General features: G+C 42.1%; 1 protein-coding gene across 1 annotated transcript in view; it reads left to right on the top strand.

Annotated features, from left to right (window-relative positions):
* The window catches only part of ANGEL2 (angel homolog 2), a gene marked incomplete in the record, with an annotated part of 89,839 nt that overhangs the window by 56,879 nt on the left and 11,687 nt on the right, over nucleotides 1-21,273 (top strand). Inside the window, 1 exon segment of the mRNA XM_053712471.1 lies at nucleotides 5,219-5,382. Within this exon segment, the coding sequence (XP_053568446.1) occupies nucleotides 5,219-5,382 (164 nt within the window).

Below are 21,273 nucleotides of genomic sequence, written 5' to 3'. Positions count from 1 at the left end.
AAAGAGGGCACGTTTCGACCTATTTTAGATCTAAAAAGTCTAAACAAGTTTCTCAGAGTCCCATCCTTTAAGATGGAGACTCTTCGAACAATTCTGCTATTGATCCAGGAAGGTCAATATGACTACCGTGGACTTGAAGGATGCATATCTTCATATTCCTATCCACAGGGATCATCACCAGTTCCTAAGGTTTGCCTTTCTGGACAAACATTTTCAGTTCGTGGCTCTTCCCTTCGGGTTGGCCACAGCACCCAGGATCTTCACAAAGGTTCTAGGGTCCCTTCTAGCGGTTCTCAGGCCACGGGGTATTGCAGTGGCGCCTTATCTGGACGACATTCTGATCCAGGCGTCATCCTACCATCTGACAAAGTCTCATACAGACATGGCTCTGTCCTTTATGAGGACTCACGGGTGGAAGGTGAATCGAGAAAAGAGTTCATTAATTCCACAGACCAAGGTTCCCTTCCTGGGAACTCTAATAGATTCCATATCCATAAAAAAAATTCTTGACAGAGGTCAGAAAGTTAAAGATTGTGAATATGCCGAGCCCTTCAGTCCAATCCTCGGCCATCAGTGGCCATCCGCGGCAATGGACATCATTCCGTTTGCTTGTTTTCATCTCAGAACACTACAGCTGAGCATGCTCAGACAATGGAATGGAGATGATGCAACTTGTCTCAGATAGATCTGGATCAGGAGACAAGAGACTAATTTCTTTGGCGTTTATCTCAGGATCATCTGTCCCAAGGGACGTGCTTCCTCAGGCCCTCATGGGTGATAGTGACGACGGACCCAGCCTTCTAGGTTGGGGTGCAGTCTGGAATTCCCTGAAGGCTCAGGGTGTGTGGACTCGTTCAGAGTCAATTTTTCCAATTAATATTATGGAATTGAGGGCAATATTCAATGCGCTTCAGGCGTGACCTCAGTTGGCTTCGGCCAAATTCATTCACTTTCATTCGGACAACATCACGACTGTGGCTTATCAATTATCAGGGAGGAACAAGTAGTTCCTTAGTGATGACAGAAGTATCCAAGATAATTCGGTAGGCAGAGGCCCACTCTTGTTATCTGTCAGCAATCTACATCCCAGGAGTGGACAACTGAGAGGCAGACTTTTTAAGCAGACAGACGTTTCATCCGGAGGAGTGGGAACTCCATCCGGAGGTCTTAGCCACTCTGATCCTCAGATGGGGCAGACCAGAGTTGGATCTGATGGCATCTCGTCAGAATGCCAAACTTCCAAGATACAGATCCAGGTCAAGGGATCCTCGGGCCGAACTGATAGATGCCTTGGCAGTGCCTTGGTCGTTCAACCTAGCTTATGTGTTTCCACCGTTTGCTCTCCTGCCCCGGGTGATTGCTTGGATCAAACAGGAGAGGGCTTCAGTAATTCTAATCGCGCCTGCGTGGCCTTGCAGGACTTGGTATGCCGATCTAGTGGACATGTCCTCTCTGCCGCCGTGGAAGCTTCGATTGAGGCAGGACCTTTTCATTCAGGGACCTTTCCAACACCCAAATCTAGTTTCTCTGCAACTGACTGCTTGGAGATTGAACGCTTGAATTTATCTAAGCGGGGGTTCTCTGATTCGGTCATTGATACTTTGATTCAGGCACGTAAGCCTGTCACTAGAAAGATCTATCATAAGATATGGCGTAAATATCTTGGTTGGTGCGAATCCAAGGGCTACTCATGGAGTAGAGTTAGGATTCCCAGGATTTTGTCTTTTCTCCAAGAAGGATTGGAGAAAGGGTTATCAGCGAGTTCCTTAAAGGGACAAATTTCTGCTTTGTCAATTTTGCTACACAAACGTTTGGCAGATGTTCCAGACGTTCAGTCTTTTTGTCGGGCTCTAACCAGAATTTAGCCTGTGTTTAGACCAATTGCTCCACCCTGGAGTTTGAATTTAGTTCTTAATGTTCTTCAAGGGGTTCCGTTTGAACCCATGCATTCCATAGATATTAAGTTGTTATCTTGGAAAGTTTTATTTTTGGTTGCTATTTCTTCTCCTAGAGTTTCGGAGCTTTCACTGCTACAATGTGATTCACCTTATCTTCCATTCTGATAAGGTGGTTTTACGTACCAAACCTGGTTTCCGTCCTAAGGTTGTTTCTAATAAGAATATTAATCAGGAAATTGTGGTTCCTTCATTATGTCCTAATCCTCCTAAGAAGGAGCGTATGTTGCATAACTTGGACGTGGTCCGTGCCCTGAAGTTTTACTTGCAGGCGACTAAGGATTTCCGTCAGTCATCTACATTATTCATTGTTTTTTCTGGAAAGCGTAGGGGTCAGAAAGCTACGGCTACCTCTTTCTTTTTGGCTGAAGAGTATCATCCGTCTGGCGTATGAGACTGCTGGACAGCAGCTTCCTGAAAGAATTACGGCTCATTCTACTAGGGCTGTGGCTTCCTCATGGGCATTTAAAAACGATGCTTCTGTTGAACAGATTTGCAAGGCTGCAACTTGGTCGTCTCTTCACACTTTTTCCAAATTTTCCAAATTTGATACTTTTGCTTCTTCTGAGGCTGGTTTTGGGAGAAAGGTTCTTCAAGCAGTGGTGCCTTCCGTTTAGGTTCCTGTCTTGTCCCTCCCTTTCATCCGTGTCCTGTAGCTTTGGTATTGTATCCCACAAGTAAGGATGAAATCCGTGGACTCATCATATCTTGGAGAAGAAAAGGAAACTTATGCTTACCCGATAAATTTATTTCTTCTACGATATGACGAGTCCATGGCCCACCCTTTCATTTTTAAGACAGGTATATATTATATGTTTTTAAACTTCAGTCACCTCTGCACCTTTGGCTTTTCCTTTCTCTTCCTAACTTCGGTCGAATGACTGGAGGTGGAGGGAAGGGAGGAGCTATATATACAGCTCTGCTGTGGTGCTCTTTGTCACTTCCTGTTAGCAGGAGGTTAATATCCCACAAGTAAGGATGAAATCCGTGGACTTGTCATATCGTAGAAGAAATAAATTTATCAGGTAAGCATAAATTTCCTTTTTCGTTGCGAGCGGAACAGGAAAGGCCTTATTTCCAAGACCTTAGCCAGCCTGCAATCATATGTGTTCTTTAAATGCAAAGTGTTTAATATGAACTGCTAATACATTAACTGTTTGATTAATTATTTGTGCATGGAATCATGAAAATTTCCAATCCCTTACAGTCTTTTTCATGACATCTGTGTTAAACCTCCTATATCAAAAAGTAAGTGGGATGTTGTGCTGATCATAAAGTGATTGTAACTATGGGCTTAAAGGGACATAAAACAAGTTTTGATAGAGACAAAATACAATATGTACTTTAATTACTTTACCTGCAAATTTATACTGCAGTGCCTCGCCATTAACCCTTTCTTTTTTGTTTCTGAATTGTAAAGCTGTAACTCCCCCCACACATTTCCTTCTATTGCCGTTTTTATATCTACTATTGCTTTGGTAGAATGCAGAAGTACACAATGATTATCTGCTGAAGCAAATAAGCAGCTGTGAAATACAATGCCTGTGTTTCTAATGCTAAACAGTTATGGGGGGGTGGATCAGACTGACAGCTTAGCTATGTAAGTAATCTTTGCTTATTTTTGAAAATTATTTTAAAATACTTGCCAGTAATTTGTAAACATTTTTATTTTATGCCAACTATTTTTACTTAAGACAGTGAGTTTCAGCCCCAGCTTAATATCTAATGCGCCAAATGACGTTTCTATAATGAGAATCGTTGACCAAATGTCATTTTGGCATTTGTTTGAGTCTTTTGCAAGAGCTCTGTGCAAGCGGACAATGAAAATTGTTTACCTCATTACTCAAACCTAATAAGTGAAACAAATAAAATAAATGAATCCACATTACAACATGAAATTGATGCATTCTTACGATTACCTAAAACAAACTTTTTAAATAATGGTAAAGTTTCCAATTCGTATATTTAGATCTGGAATGAAATTTTAGATGGACTTAAATTCATCCATCCTAATGAAGATGCACTATAACTCTTAATATAGCAATGACATTCTAATACCCTGGGCTCCGGCCACCCACTTCAAAAATAATTTATTTTTATTTTTTGTGAGCCAACAGTTTTGTCTGTTCTCCAATTGGCTCTCTAGCCGCACACAAAAAAAGCATTGATTGGGGAACAATTAAAACAGTTAGCTCCCAAAATAAAATTTCTTTCTAAATGGGCGGCCATAGCGCAGGGTAATAGAATTTCATTGCTATATTAAAAAGCAAGTTATAGCATCTCTCTTAATTTGAATGGACAAATTAAAGTCCATCTAAAATATTGTTTCCATTCCAGATCTAGTTATACAAATTGGAAACTTTATCATCACTTTTTAATTAGATTGGATCAGCAGGGGGGATATTCAATGGATTTGTAACTGTCCACATGGCAATGATGACTTGAACCAACTTAAAGGGACAGTGTACTACAGAATTCTTATTGTTTAAAAAATTATCCCTTTACCCATCCATTCTCCATTTATGCATAACCAACATAGTTTTATATTAATATATGTTTTACCTCTGTGGTTACCTTGTATATAAGCCTCTGCAGACTTCCCCCTTATATAAGTTCTTTTGGCAGTCTTGCATTTTAGCCAATCAGCGCTGACTCATGAATAACTCCACGGGAGTGAGCACAATATTGTCTATTGCACACATGAACTAGTGCTGTTAGCTGTGAAAAGCTGTGAAAATGCGCTGAGATAAGAGGCAGTCTTCAAGGGTTTAGAAATCAGCATATGAGCCTATTTTTAGTTTTCATCAAAGAATACCAAGAGAACAAAGCAAATGTGATGATAAAAGTAAATTGGAAAGTTGTTTAAAATCGCATGCCCTATCTGAATCATGAAAGTTTAATTTTAACTAGACTGTCCCTTTAACTTTGAATACACTCTGTTAGTCACTTCAGCTACAAGTCTACTTGAGCTGCTATGCTTATTTTTTCCCACAGTTGAAAATGTTTTCAACTATGAAATTTATACGCACAATTCATGATAGCTTTAATAGGCTCTTATAACCTGGCACTTTACTTAATTTTGAAATATATTATTTTTGTTACCATATTTTAACTTTCTTTTTTTACAATTTAAATGCTTTTTGTAGTGCTTCTTAATTTGCAATAAAGGGCCGTATGTGTTTTGTGTCAAAATATATATTGACAAACATAAATATGATATTCAAATGGAATGTGATGTAATTTATCTGTTTGTTTTTTACTAGGACCGAATCAAGTTTGCAGCATCACTTCAGTCTGTCCTCTGTCTATTCACATTTCTTTCCTGAAACAGGAGTGCCAGAGATCACAACTTCTCACTCACGAACCGCCTTAACTGTGGATTATATTTTCTATTCAGCCGCTCGCAATGACATTTTTGCCCAATCAGGTAAGGAAAATATCATCTATTAAATTTTTTTTTTTTCATAAAAAGACTATTTGCAAGCAAAATAAATACAATGCAAGAATGTAGTCTTATTCCTCATCCATGCTTGTACGTTTCTTTTTTTTTTTTTGGGGGGGGGGGGGTTGGGTTATCGCGTCACAGGATTGTAATCTAAACACAGCCCACCCAATCACACCATTCACCATAAAGGGATATGAAACCCCTATTTTTTTTCTTTCATGATTCAGATAGACAATACAATTTAAAAAAAAAAAAAAAAAAGTTTACAATTTACTTCTATAATCAAATTTGTGTCATTCTCATGTTATTCTTTGTTTAACCCTTTGGCTGCTGAGCTTTTTTTTTTTTTTTTTTTTTTTAAATATATTTATTTCTTTCCTAAGGTATGTTGAGTCCACAACGTCATCATTTACTGTTGGGAATATCACTCCTGGCCAGCAGTAGGCGGCAAAGAGCACCACAGCCAAGCTGTTAGGTATCACTCCCCTTCCCACAAACCCCAGTCATTCTCTTTGCTTTGGTGCATGGAGGTGGTGAAGTTTTGGTGTCTGAAGAAAAATTGGATCTACTTTGCTTCAAGCAAGATTTTTTTACAGTATAGAAAGCCAGAGTAGGTTTACTCTGTTCTTTCTTTCTCTTGTAAGATGTATCGAGTCCACGGATTCATCCATACTTATGGGATATTCTCCTTCCCTACTGGAAGTGGCAGAGAGAGCACCCACAGCAGAGCTGTCTATATAGCTCCTCCCTTAGCTCCATCCCCCAGTCATTCTCTCTGCCTGCTTAACTGCTAGGAAGGGCAAAGGGAGTGTGGTGACAAATATTTTAGTTTTTATTTTTTCATGCAAAAGTTTGTTATTTTAAATGGTACCGGTGTGTACTATTTACACTCTGGCAGAAAAGAGATGAAGATTTCTGCAAGGAGGATGATGATCTTAGCATTTTGTAACTAAGATCCACTGCTGTTCTCACAAGGGCTGAAGAGTACAGGAAAACTTCAGTTGGGGGAACAGTTTGCAGGCTAAACTGCATTAAGGTATGTTTAGTCTATTTTTTTTTCTAGACAGACTGTGTTATTTCTAGAAAAGGCTGGCAATATCCCCATGAGGGAAAGGTAAGCTGTATTCAGTAAAAGAGGAATCCAAGCTTGCATAAAGGGCTCATAGTTACTGGTGACACTAATAGGAAAAAACGTTTTGGTTTAATTACAAATAAAACGTTTTTTGAGGGACTTTAAGGGGTCTTTGTGGCTTGTTTAAGGGTTATTAACCCACATGGCTAGTTTAAGAAACACTCTGTGGTGTTTCTTTTAGGCCCCATAACATCGAGTGAGGTGGGAGGGGCATATTTACAGTTTATTTACCTCACAAGCATCCAGCTACTTATCCAGAGATTCCTGCTGTATTTGAGGGCTGTAAAGAGGTTTTTTCCCCCACAAATCGTTCCTAAAGGGCAGGTAGGCACCACAGCAGAGCTGTGGCAAGGTGCTGAACGTTATTTTACCGGTTTTGACGTTTTTTCAATCCGGTTTTTACATTAATGGGTTAATTGTTTATTTGCATAGTGGTGCAAAGTTACTAAGGCTTTATGATGCTACTGTAAAAATTTAGTTTTGTTTACTGCTTTTTTTATACTGTTTTGCAGAGTTTGTGCAGTTTTTTTCTCTTACAGGCACAGTACCGTTTTTGTTTAAAGTGTTATTTTCTTTGATTAAAGTGTTTTCCAAGCTTGTTTGTTTCATTACTAGCCTGTTTAACATGTCTGACACCAAGGAAAATCCTTGTTCTATGTCTTTAGAAGCCTATAAATAGCATATTTTAGCACTTAAAAATACTGCAATAGATGATTCTCAGTTAGAAGAAAATGAGGGTTTAGCATCTAGCTCTCCCCAAGTGTCACAACCAGTAACGCCCGCACAAGTGACGCCAAGTACCTCTAATGCGTCAAATTCATTTACTTTACAAGACATGGCCATAGTTATGAATAAAACCCTCACAGAGGTTTTCTCTAAACTGCCTGGTTTACAAGGAAAGCGTGACAGCTCTGGGTTAAGAACAAATGCTGAGCCGTCTGCCGCTTTAGTAGCCGTATCCAATATACCCTCACAATGTTCTGAAGTAGGGGTAAGGGATTTGTTATCTGAGGGAGAGATTTCTGATTCAGGAAAGACGCTCCCTCAGACAGATTCTGATATGACGGCCTTTAAATTTAAGCTTGAACACCTCCGCTTATTGCTCAAGGAGGTATTAGCTACTCTAGATGATTGTGACCCTATAGTGGTCCCAGAGAAATTGTGTAAAATGGACAGATACTTAGAGGTTCCTGTTTACAATGATGTTTTCCAGTCCCTAAGAGGATTGTGACTATTGTTACTAAGGAGTGGGATAGACCAGGTATTCCGTTCGCTCCCCCTCCTGTTTTTAAGAAATTGTTTCTCATATCTGACACCATACAGGACTCGTGGCAGACTGTTCCTAAGGTGGAGGGAGCTATTTCTACTCTTGCTAAGCGTACAACTATACCTATCGAAGACAGTTGTGCTTTCAAAGATCCTATGGATAAAAAATAAGAGGGTCTCCTAAAGAAAATTTTTGTTCATCAAGGTTTTCTTCTCCAACCTATTGCATGCATTGTTCCTGTAACTACTGCAGCTGCTTTCTGGTTTGAGGCTCTAGAAGAGGCTCTCCAGGTGGAGACTCCATTAGAGGATGTTATGGATAGAATTAAGGCCCTTAAGTTGGCTAATTCTTTCATTACAGATGCCGCTTTCCAAATGGCTAAATTAGCGGCAAAGAATTCAGGTTTTGCCATTTTTGCACGCAGGGTGTTATGGCTTAAGTCCTGGTCTGCTGATGTGTCATCAAAATCTAAGTTGTTGAACATCCCTTTCAAAGGAAAGACCCTATTCAGACCTACACTGAAAGAAATTATTTCAGACATCACTGGAGGGAAAGGCCATGCCCTCCCTCAGGATAAAACAAATAAGATGAGGACCAAACAAAATAATTTTCGTTCCCTTCGGAACTTCAAAGGTCCCGCTTCAGCTTCCCCTGCAGCAAAGCAAGAGGGGAATTCTGTCCAATCCAAGTCAGTCTGGAGACCTAACCAGGCTTGGAACAAAGGTAAACAGGCCAAGAAGCCTGCTGCTGCCTCTAAGACAGCATGAAGGGGTAGCCCCCGAACCGGGACCGGATCTAGTAGGGGGCAGACTCTCTCTCTCTCTTTTCGCTCAGGCTTGGGCAAGAGATGTTCACGATTCCTGGGCTTTAGAAATTGTGTCCCAAGGATATCTTCTGGACTTCAAAGACTCCCCCCCCCCCCCCCCAGGGGGAGATTTCACATTTCTCAATTGTCTGCAAACCAGACAAAGAGAGAGGCGTTCTTACGCTGTGTAAAAGACCTACACACCATGGGAGTGATCCGCCCAGTTCCAAGAGCGGAACAAGGGCTAGGTTTTTACTCCAACCTGTTTGTGGTTCCCAAAAAAGAGGGAACTTTCAGACCGATCTTGGATCTCAAAATTCTAAACAAATTCCTCAGAGTACCATCTTTCAAGATGGAGACTATTCGGACTATTCTTCCTCTGATCCAGGAGGGTCAATATATGACTACCGTGGATTTAAAGGATGCGTATCTACACATCCCTATTCAGAGATCATCATCAATTCCTCAGATTCGCCTTTCTGGACAGGCATTACCAGTTTGTGGCCCTTCCTTTCGGGTTGGCCACGGCTCCCAGAATTTTCACAAAGGTGCTAGGGTCCCTTTTGGCGGTTCTAAGACCGCGGGGTATAGCAGTGGCGCCTTATCTATACGACATCTTAATTAAGGCGTCGACTTTCCAGCTAGCCAAGTCTCACATGGACATAGTGTTGGCTTTTCTGAGATCTCACGAATGGAAGGTGAACATAAAAAAGAGTTCTCTTGTCCCTCTCACAAGAGTTTGCTTCCTAGGGACTCTGATAGACTCGGTAGAAATGAAAATATTTCTGACGGAGGTCAGAAAATCAAAACTTTTAATCACTTGCCGATCTCTTCATTCCATTCCTCGGCCATCAGTGGCTCAGTGTATGGAGATAATCGGACTCATGGTAGCGGCAATGGACATAGTTCCTTATGCCCGCCTACACCTCAGACCACTGCAAGGGCATTATATGTCTACAATAGATTTACAGGATGCATATCTGCATATTCCGATTCATCCAGATCACTTTTAGTTTCTGAGATTCTCTTTTTAGACCAGCATTACCAGTTTTGTGGCTCTACCGTTTGGCCTAGGATCAGCTCCAAGAATTTTTTCAAAGGTTCTTGGTGCCCTTCTGTCTGTAATCAGAGAACAGGGTTTTGGTATTTCCTTATTTTGGACGATATCTTGGTACTTGCTCAGTCTTCACATTTTCGCAGAATCTCATACGAATCGACTTGTGTTGTTTCTTCAAGATCATGGTTGGAGGATCAATTTACCAAAAAGTTCATTGATTCCTCAGACAAGGGTAACCTTTTTAGGTTTCCAGATAGATTCAGTGTCTATGACTCTGTCCTTGTCAGACAAGAGAAGTTTAACATTGATATCAGCTTGTCAAAACCTTCAGTCACAATCATTCCCTTTGGTAGCCTTATGCATGGAAATTTTAGGTCTTAGGACTGCCGCATCGGATGCGATCTCCTTTGCTCGTTTTCACATGCGACCTCTTCAGCTCTGTATGCTGAACCAATGGTGCAGGGATTACACAAAGATATCTCAATTAATATCTTTAAACCGATTATACGACACTCTCTGACGTGGTGGACAGATCACCATCGTTTAGTTCAGGGGGCTTCTTTGTTCTTCCGACCTGGACTATAATCTCAACAGATGCAAGTCTTACAGGTTGGGGAGCTGTGTGGGGGTCTCTGATGGCACAAGGGGTTTGGGAATCTCAGGAGGTGAGATTACCGATCAATATTTTGGAACTCCGTGCAATTTTCAGAGCTCTTCAGTCTCTGCCTCTTCTGAAGAGAGAGTTGTTCATTTGTTTTCAGATAGACAATGTCACAACTGTGGCATACATCAATCATCAAGGAGGGACTCACAGTCCTCTGGTTATGAAAGAAGTATCTCAAATTTTGGTTTGGGCGGAATCCAGCTCCTGTCTAATCTCTGCGGTTCATATCCCAGGTATAGACAATTGGGAAGCGGATTATCTCAGTCGCCAAACGTTGCATCCGGGCGAATGGTCTCTTCACCCAGAGGTATTTCTTCAGATTTTTCAAATGTGGGAACTCCCAGAAATAGATCTGATGGCTTCTCATCTAAACAAGAAACTTCCCTGGTATCTGTCCAGATCCCGGGATCCTCGGGCGGAGGCAGTGGATGCATTATCACTTCCTTGGAAGTATCATCCTGCCTATATCTTTCCGCCTCTAGTTCTTCTTCCAAGAGTAATCTCCAAGATTCTAAAGGAATGCTCGTTTGTCCTGCTGGTAGCTCCAGCATGGCCTCACAGGTTTTGGTATGCGGATCTTGTCCGGATGGCCTCTTGCCAGCTGTGGACTCTTCCGTTAAGACCAGACTTTCTGTCGCAAGGTCCTTTCTTCCATCAGGATCTCAAATCCTTAAATTTTAAGGTATGGAGTTTGAATGCTTGATTCTTGGTCAAAGAGGTTTCTCTGACTCTGTGATTAATACTATGTGACAGGCTCGTAAATCTGTATCTAGAGAGATATATTATAGAGTCTGGAAGACTTATATTTCTTAGTGTCTTTCTCATCATTTTTCTTGGCATTCTTTTTGAATACCGAGAATTTTACAGTTTCTTCAGGATGGTTTAGATAAAGGTTTGTCCGCAAGTTCCTTGAATGGACAAATCTCTGCTCTTTCTGTTCTTTTTCACAGAAAGATTGCTAATCTTCCTGATATTCATTGTTTTGTACAAGCTTTGGTTCGTATAAAACCTGTCATTAAGTCAATTTCTCCTCCTTGGAGTTTGAATTTGGTTCTGGGGGCTCTTCAAGCTCCTCCTTTTGAACCCATGTATTCTTTGGTTATTAAATTACTTTCTTGGAAAGTTTTGTTTCTTTTGGCCATCTCTTCTGCCAGAAGAGTCTCTGAATTATCTGCTCTTTCTTGTGAGTCTCCTTTTCTGATTTTTCATCAGGATAAGGCGGTGCTGCAAACTTCTTTTGAATTTTTTTACCTAAGGTTGTGAATTCTAACAACATTAGTAGAGAAATTGTGGTTCCTTCATTATGTCCTAATCCTATGAATTCTAAGGAGAAATCATTGCATTCTTTGGATGCTGTTAGTAGCTTCAACATAATAATACAAAGCTCTAAGTCTTTCCGAAAGACTTCTAGTCTATTTGTCATCTTTTCCGGTTCTAGAAAAGGCCAGAAAGCTTCTGCCATTTCTTTGGCATCTTGGTTGAAATCTTTATTTCATCATGCCTATGTCGAGTCGGGTAAAACTCCGCCTCGAAGGATTACAGCTCATTCTACTAGGTCAGTTTCTACTTCCTGGGCGTTTAGGAATGAAGCTTCGGTTGATCAGATTTGCAAAGCAGCAACTTGGTCCTCTTTGCATACTTTTACTAAATTCTACCATTTTTGATGTGTTTTCTTCTTCTGAAGCAGTTTTTGGTAGAAAAGTACTTCAGGCAGCGGTTTCAGTTTGAATCTTCTGCTTATGTTTTCATGAAACTTTATTTTGGGTGTGGATTATTTTCAGCAGGAATTGGCTGTCTTTATTTTATCCCTCCCTCTCTAGTGACTCTTGCGTGGAAAGATCCACATCTTGGGTAGTCATTATCCCATACGTCACTAGCTCATGGACTCTTGCTAATTACATGAAAGAAAACATAATTTATGTAAGAACTTACCTGATAAATTCATTTCTTTCATATTAGCAAGAGTCCATGAGGCCCACCCTTTTTGTGGTGGTTATGATTTTTTTGTATAAAGCACAATTATTCCAATTCCTTATTTTTTATGCTTTCGCACTTTTTTCTTATCACCCCAGTTCTTGGCTATTCGTTAAACTGATTTGTGGGTGTGGTGAGGGGTGTATTTATAGGCATTTTAAGGTTTGGGAAACTTTGCCCCTCCTGGTAGGAATGTATATCCCATACGTCACTAGCTCATGGACTCTTGCTAATATGAAAGAAATGAATTTATCAGGTAAGTTCTTACATAAATTATGTTTTTTCCAAATTTTACAAATTTGATACTTTTGCTTCTTCGGAGGCTATTTTTGGAAGAAAGGTTCTACAAGCAGTGGTGCCTTCCGTTTAAGGTAACTGTCTTGTCCCTCCCTTCATCCGTGTCCTAAAGCTTTGGTATTGGTATCCCATAAGTATGGATGAATCCGTGGACTCGATACATCTTACAAGAGAAAACAGAATTTATGCTTACCTGATAAATTTCTTTCTCTTGTGATGTATCGAATCCACGGCCCGCCCTGTCTAAGACAGGTAGTATATTTTTATTTAAAAAACTTCAGTCACCACTGCACCCTATAGTTTCTCCTTTTTCTTCCTAGCCTTCGGTCGAATGACTGGGTGGTGGAGCTAAGGGAGGAGCTATATGGACAGCTCTGCTGTGGGTGCTCTCTCTGCCACTTCCTGTAGGGAAGGAGAATATCCCATAAGTATGGATGAATCCGTGGACTCGATACATCACAAGAGAGAAATTTATCAGGTAAGCATAAATTCTGTTTTTTTTTTTTTTTTTTACAGGTCTCTGTGAGGAGTGGCATCCTCTCTCACCTGGTAGGCTGTCCTCCTGCCGGACGGTTAGATACAGGTAAGTGCTTGGTCTTCTATGTTTGGGGGGCATGCACTTCTGTTTGATTTATGCTACATTATATCTGGGACTTGTATATCCTGGGGAAGGCTATTCTAGACAGGACGCAGGCACCCATTGTGACTAAAGGAGACTAGAGTTTAATACTTTATGGGTTAAGTATTACCTGACTATGTTGTGGCTCATGTGGGTAGAGTCTCATTAGGGTTAATTGATCCCTCTATTTAACCATTAATCCTTTGTATTTATGATCACTCGGAAATTATACCTATAACGGCTTAATTTTCTCCGGTCAGAGGCATAAGAGTGCGCTCTTTTAAAAGACACATTTGTATTGTAAGTGTGAAAAGATTATATTTTCACATTGAGAGGGGTGCTGACAGTAAAGTGTATCTGGAAAATGAGGCGCAAATGTTTTTACTTGGTTTTTCAGCGGAGCGTCTCTCGCTTAGTTTTGATGCTGAAGTGGTAGTTTCTCGGCTGATAGAATAAAGGCTGTGACACACCGCAAAAGGAGCGGCATGCAGCTTCTAGATGCGGCTGTGCGCGCTCAGTGTGTCCTGCCTTTTCATCTCTGAGCACTCTGTCAGGTCGCGTAGCTGAGCACTCAGAGATGAAATATCTGAACTTCAGAAGCGATGCAAAGCAGCTGCTTCGCCTCGCGCCGCATCGTTTGCAGTGTGTCACAGCCTTAAGGCGCGCAGTTAGATTTAGCCGCGCCCCTTATTTCTGAAAGCTGTGCTTATGCTCCCCCCCTTGTTCTTCCTATGTTTGGCGGAGAAGTGCTATTTTCGTCTCTCTCTGAGCCGGTCAAGTGACCCCCTTTTCTTATCAGTTAGAACTGAGCGATGTATATGTTTTTGCGGATGTGTGATTCTACGGAGATGTGCTTCTTCTAATTGAGAAGCTATTAATTATGGATTGTTTTTCCTTGTTAAATACGGTGCTCCTAGATACACGGTCTTTGGAATAACATCTATGTTTAAACATGGTTTGAGTTAGACATACTCCAGTGCCCAATAGAGGGCGCTAGTTATATGCTAAATGGAGCTGCCATCTCCAATACAACCAAGAAAAGTGTAAATCCAATAAAGTAATTTTCCACTGATGTTTGGTGGTAATAATCTTTTATTTCTCCTACATTGGTGTGTCCGGTCCACGGCTTCATTCTTACTTGTGGGATATTCTCATTCCCTACAGGAAATGGCAAAGAGAGCACAACCGCAGAGCTGTCCATATAGCTCCCCCTCTAGCTCTGCCCCCCAGTCATTCTCTTTGCCGCTCTGTACAAGTAGCATCTCCACGGGGATGGTAAAGAGTATGTGGTGTTAGTTGTAGTTTTTTATTTCTTCTATCAAGAGTTTATTTTAAAATAGTGCCGGTTTGTACTATTTACTCTGCAACAGAAAATGAAGAAGATTTCTGTTAAAGAGGAGTATGATTTTAGCACCAGTAACTAAAATCGATTGCTGTTCCCACGCAGGACTGTTAAACCAGAGAACTTTCAAGGGGGAACAGTTTGCAGGCTTATCTGCTTCAGGTATGATCAGTCACTTTTCTAACAAGACCAAGTAATGCTAGAAGACTGTCGGTTATCCCTTCTGGGATAGGTAAGCCATTTACTCCTACGTTGGTGTGTCCGGTCCACGGCTTCATCCTTACTTGTGGGATATTTTCATTCCCTACAGGAAATTGCAAAGAGAGCACAACAGCAGAGCTGTCCATATAGCTCCCCCTCTAGCTCTGCCCCCCAGTCATTCTCTTTGCCGCTCTGTACAAGTAGCATCTCCACGGGGATGGTAAAGAGTATGTGGTGTTAGTTGTAGTTTTTATTTCTTCTATCAAGAGTTTGTTATTTTAAAATAGTGCCGGTTTGTACTATTTACTCTGCAACAGAAAATGAAGATTTCTGTTCATGAGGAGTATGATTTTAGCACCAGTAACTAAAATCGTTTGCTGTTCCCACGCAGGACTGTTAAACCAGAGAACTTTCAAGGGGGAACAGTTTGCAGGCTTATCTGCTTCAGGTATGATCAGTCACTATTCTAACAAGACCAAGTAATGCTAGAAGACTGTCAGTTATCCCTTATGGGATAGGTAAGCCATTTTCTTAGACTCATTAACAGAATTAAGGCTTATAATTTGGGCTCTCTGCTGGTTGACACTATTGTGGGCTAAGTCGTTTGTTTTTTATCATGTTTAAGTGACTTTCAAGTGTTTTTTCAAACTTTAAAACACTTTTTGGGTATGTTATTTGCACCTGGCAGCCGTTTAGACACCTATTTTGGTCAGAAAGGCCCCTTCACTCTGGATGACAGAGGGAGGAGGCCTCATTTTCGCGCCTCAGTTGCGCAGTTGTCTTTCAGCAGAAGGTTCATGCAGCTTCACGTGGAAGGTCAAGAGGCTTAGAAAAGGACTTATAAGAGGTTTATTCGTTTTTTGGTTAACCCATAAGGAAGGTAAAAGCTGCGGTGGAGACTGTGGCAGGGGACTGTAGTGTTTTAACCGGTTAATTGCTGTTATCAGCTCCGGTTTGGGCATTTAAGGGTCAATTGATATAAAACTTGGTGTGCAATACTTTCATAGCTTTAAGACACTACGGTGAAAATTTCAGAAAAATTGGATATTGCTTTGTTGTTTTTCTGACGTTTCAGTAATAAATTGTGCTCCTTTATTATTTAAGAGACAGTAATGTTTTTGTATAAAGTTACATTTTTTGCATTAAGAAGCTGCCTAGGTTTGTCTAACATGTCTGTGCCTTCAGATAGTCTATGTTCTGTGTGCATGGAGGACAAGGTGGTTCCACCATTAAATGTTTGTGCGAATTGTGCCATAGGGTCCAAACAAATTAAGGACAGTACTGTCACATTTAAAAATGTTGCCCAAGATGATTCTTCAAATGAAGGTAGTGGGGATAGTTCATCATCCTCTCCTTCTGTGTCAACGCCAGCTTTGCCCGCGCCAGCGATACCTAGTAATCTGACGCGCCTATGGCTGTTACTATGCAGCAATTAGCGGCAGTTATGAATAATTCTTTAGAAATTTTTTTATCCAAGCTGCCAGTTTACCCTAGAAAGCGTGATTGCTCAGTTTTATATACAGAGGATGAGCAAGCAGACGCAGGGGATAATTCATCTGTGGTACCCTCACATCAATCTGAGTTTGCGGTGAGGGAGGGCCTGTCTGAGGGAGAAATTTCTGACACAGGAAAAGTTTCTCAGCAGGCAGAGACTGATACCATTGCATTTAAATTTAAACTAGAACACCTCCGCGCCCTACTTAAGGAGGTGCTAGCTACTCTCGATGATTGTGATCCTTTGGTGATTCCAGAAAAATTGTGCAAAATGGACAAATTTTTAGAAGTTCCAGTGCACTCTGAGGCGTTTCCGATACCCAAGAGGGTGGCGGATATAGTGACTAAGGAGTGGGAGAAGCCAGGTGTACCATTTGTTCCCCCTCTTATATTTAAGAAAATGTTCCCCATTGTTGACCCCAGAAGGGACGCATGGCAGACGGTCCCTAAGGTAGAGGGGGCAGTTTCAACATTAGCTAAGCGCACAACTATACCAATAGAGGACAGTTGCGCTTTCAAAGATCCTATGGATAAAAAACTAGAAGGGTTACTTAAGAAAAATTTTGTTCAGCAAGGTTACCTTCTGCAACCAATTTCGTGCATTATTCCTGTCACCACGGCGGCGTCTTTTTGGTTCGATGAACTAGAAAATTCGCTCCAGAAAGAGACTCCTTATGATGAGGTCATGGACAGAATTCACGCACTGAAGTTGGCTAATTCCTTTATTTTAGATGCCGCTTTTCAATTAGCAAAATTAGCGGCGAAAAATTCAGGTTTTGCAATAGTGGCGCGCAGAGCGCTTTGGCTAAAATCTTGGTCGGCGGACGTATCGTCCAAAACTAAATTGCTTAATATTCCTTTCAAGGGTAAGACCCTATTCGCGCCAGAATTGAAAGAGATTATTTCAGAAATCACTGGGGGAAAGGGCCATGCCCTTCCACAGGATAGACCTTTCAAAGCAAAAAATAAGCCTAATTTTCGTTCCTTTCGCAATTTCAGGAACGGACCAGCTTCTAGCTCTACAGCCTCTAGACAAGAGGGTAACGCATCCCAGCCCAAACCAGCATGGAAACCATTGCAAGGCTGGAACAATGGAAAACAGGCCAAGAAGCCTGCTGCTCCAACCAAATCAGCATGAAAGGATAGCCCCCGATCCGGGACCGGATCTGGTGGGGGGCAGACTCCTCTCTCTTTGTTCAGGCTTGGGCAAGAGATGTTCCAGACCCCTGGGCTTTAGAGATTGTCTCTCAGGGGTATCTCCTAGAATTCAAGGACCTTCCCCCAAAGGGAAGGTTTCACCTTTCTCGCTTGTTTTCAGACCAGACAAAGAGACAGGCATTCTTACATTGCGTAGAAGACCTTTTCAAAATAGGAGTAATTCACCCAGTTCCAAAAGCAGAACAAGGACTGGGTTTTTACTCAAACCTGTTTGTAGTTCCCAAAAAGGAGGGAATGTTCAGGCCAATTCTGGACTTAAAAATCATAAACAAATTTCTCAGAGTTCCATCATTCAAGATGGAAACAATTCAAACAATTCTGCCTATGATCCAGGAGGGTCAATATATGACTACTGTGGACCTAAAGGATGCATACCTGCATATTCCAATCCACAAAAATCACCATCAGTTCTAAGATTCGCCTTTCTGGACAAGCATTACCAGTTTGTGGCCCTTCCTTTCGGGTTGGCCACCGCTCCAAGAATTTTCACAAAGGTGCTAGGGTCCCTTCTAGCGGTACTAAGACCGCGGGGCATTGCAGTAGCACCTTACCTAGACGACATCTTAATACAGGCGTCGTCTCTTCCCAGAGCCAATTCTCATACGGATATTGTTCTAGCCTTTTTAAGGTCTCACGGGTGGAAGGTGAACGTAGAAAAGAGTTCTCTGTCCCCGGTCACAAGGGTTCCCTTCCTGGGAACAATAATAGATTCGGCAGAAATTAAAATCTTTCTGACGGAGGTCAGGAAGTCAAAACTCTCAAAAGCTTGTTGAGTTCTTCATGCCATTGCTCAGCCGTCTGTGGCTCAGTGCATGGAGGTTATCGGTCTAATGGTGGCGGCAATGGACATTGTCCCATTTGCCAGAATTCATCTAAGACCACTGCAATTGTGCATGCTCAAGCAATGGAATGGGGATTATGCAGACTTGTCTCCCCAGATACAGATGGACCAGGAAACCAGAGACTCGCTTCTCTGGTGGTTGGCTCAGTATCACCTGTCGCAGGGAATGAGTTTCCGCAGACCAGAGTGGATCATTGTCACGACAGACGCCAGTCTCCTAGGCTGGGGCGCGGTGTGGGACTCCCTGAAAGCTCAGGGTCTATGGTCTCGGGAAGAATCTCTTCTCCCGATAAACATTTTGGAACTAAGAGCGATATTCAATACGCTCCTGGCTTGGCCTCAACTAGCGAAGGCCAAGTTCATAAGATTTCAGTCGGACAACATGACGACTGTAGCGTACATAAATCATCAGGGAGGAACGAAGAGTTCCCTGGCGATGAGAAGTATCCAAGATCATCAAATGGGCGGAGGATCACTCCTGCCATCTATCTGCAATTCACATCCCAGGAGTAGACAACTGGGAGGCGGATTATTTGAGTCGTCAGACTTTCCATCCGGGGGAGTGGGAACTTCACCCGGAGGTCTTTGCCCAGTTAACTCAACTATGGGGCATTCCAGATCTGGATCTGATGGCGTCTCGTCAGAACTCCAAGGTTCCACGCTATGGGTCCAGGTCCAAGGATCCCAAGGCGACATTGGTGGATGCATAGGAGGCGCCTTGGTCATTCAATCTAGCGTATGTCTTTCCACCGTTTCCTCTACTCCCCAGGCTAGTAGCCAGGATCAAACAGGAGAAGGCTTCGGTGATTCTAATAGCTCCTGCGTGGCCACGCAGGACTTGGTATGCAGACCTGGTGAATATGTCATCGGCTCCACCATGGAAGCTACCATTGAGACAGGACCTTCTAGTGCAAGGCCCATTCGAACATCCGAACCTAGTTTCTCTGCAGCTGACTGCTTGGAGATTGAATGCTTGATTCTATCTAAGCGTGGGTTTTCGGAATCGGTTATAGATACTCTGGTTCAGGCTAGAAAGCCTGTAACCAGGAGAATTTACCATAAGATATGGCAGAAATATCTCTATTGGTGCAAATCCAAGGGTTACTCATGGAGTAAATTAGAATTCCAAGGATTCTTTCCTTTCTCCAAGAAGGTTTGGAGAAAGGTCTGTCAGCTAGTTCTTTAAAGGGACAGATATCTGCTCTGTCTGTCTTGTTACACAAACGTCTGGCAGCCGTGCCAGATGTATAGGCGTTGGTCAGAATCAAGCCTGTCTACAGACCTGTGACTCCTCCATGGAGTCTAAATCTAGTTCTTTCAGTTCTTCAAGGGGTTCCGTTTGAACCTTTACATTCCATTGATATTTCGTTACTATCTTGGAAAGTTTTGTTTTTGGTTGCTATTTCTTCTGCTAGAAGAGTTTCTGAATTGTCTGCTTTGCAGTGTAATTCACCCTATCTGGTGTTCTATACAGATAAGGTTGTTTTACGTACCAAACCTGGTTTTCTTCCAAAGGTGGTTTCCAATAGGAATATTAACCAGGAAATAGTTGTTCCTTCTCTGTGTCCTAATCCAGTTTCTAAAAAGGAACGTTTGTTACACAATCTAGATGTGGTTCGTGCTTTAAAAGATCTAGAAGCAACAAAGGATTTCAGACAGACATCTTCATAGTTTATTGTCTATTCTGGTAAGAGGAGAGGTCAGAAAGCTACTGCTACCTCTCTTTCCTTCTGGTTAAAAAGCATCATCCGGTTGGCTTATGAGACTGCCGGACGGCAGCCTCCTGAACGAATTACTGCTCATTCTACTAGAGCTGTGGCTTCCACATGGGCCTTCAAGAATGAGGCTTCTGTTGAACAGATCTGTAAGGCAGCGACGTGGTCTTCTCTGCATACTTTTGCCAAATTTTACAAATTCGATACTTATGCTTCTTCGGAGGCTATTTTTGGGAGAAAGGTTTTGCAAGCAGTGGTGCCTTCCCTTTAGGTTACCTGACTTGCTCCCTCCCTTCATCCGTGTCCTAAAGCTTTGGTATTGGTTCCCACAAGTAAGGATGAAGCCGTGGACCGGACACACCAATGTAGGAGAAAACAGAATTTATGTTTACCTGATAAATTTCTTTCTCCTACGGTGTGTCCGGTCCACGGCCCGCCCTGGCTTTTAGTCAGGTTTAAAATTTTTGTTTTTGTACACTACAGTCACCACTGCACCCTATGGTTCTCCTTTTTCTCCTGACTGTCGGTCGAATGACTGGGGGGCGGAGCTAGAGGGGGAGCTATATGGACAGCTCTGCTGTTGTGCTCTCTTTGCCATTTCCTGTAGGGAATGAGAATATCCCACAAGTAAGGATGAAGCCGTGGACCGGACACACACCGTAGGAGAAAGAAATTTATCAGGTAAACATAAATTCTGTTTTTTCTTCCTAATGGGAAAGAGTCCACAGCCGCATTCATTAGTTATGGGAAATAAGAACCTGGCCACCAGGAGGAGGCAAGGACCCACCAGCCAAATGCTTAAATATTCCTACCACTTCCCCTATCCCCCAGTCATTCTTTGCCTTTCGTCCCAGGAGGTTGGCAGAGAAGTGTCAGAAGTTTTTTTTTATTATACCTTAATTTATTTTTTCTATATTTTGTCTCTTATGGAGGGTGCTACGAGACGGGAGTTTTAAGTAGTCCTGTCAGTCTCTCATGTCAGGGCCTGGGCGAAAGTGAGAGTCCGGAGATGCAGTGGGAGCTTCCCCTGCAACACCATCCCGACTCGTATTCACAGCTCCTTTCAGCACTTGGCGTTGTCGAACTTCGCTTTGCTACCTGCTGTCCTCTCTCAAGTCTATGGCAGAGGCGATGCTACTATTTGTCACACTTGAAGGGCTGTGTTCCTGTTCCACAGCGTGGATTCCGGTAAGATCGTTTCATGTTATTACGTTACTGTAATGTAATTTGTTGTTCAGTGTGGGCCT

The sequence above is a fragment of the Bombina bombina genome, chromosome 4 (assembly GCF_027579735.1).
Source record: "Bombina bombina isolate aBomBom1 chromosome 4, aBomBom1.pri, whole genome shotgun sequence".
Classification (NCBI taxonomy): domain Eukaryota; kingdom Metazoa; phylum Chordata; class Amphibia; order Anura; family Bombinatoridae; genus Bombina; species Bombina bombina.
This window is presented reverse-complemented; position numbering and strand designations above follow the sequence as displayed.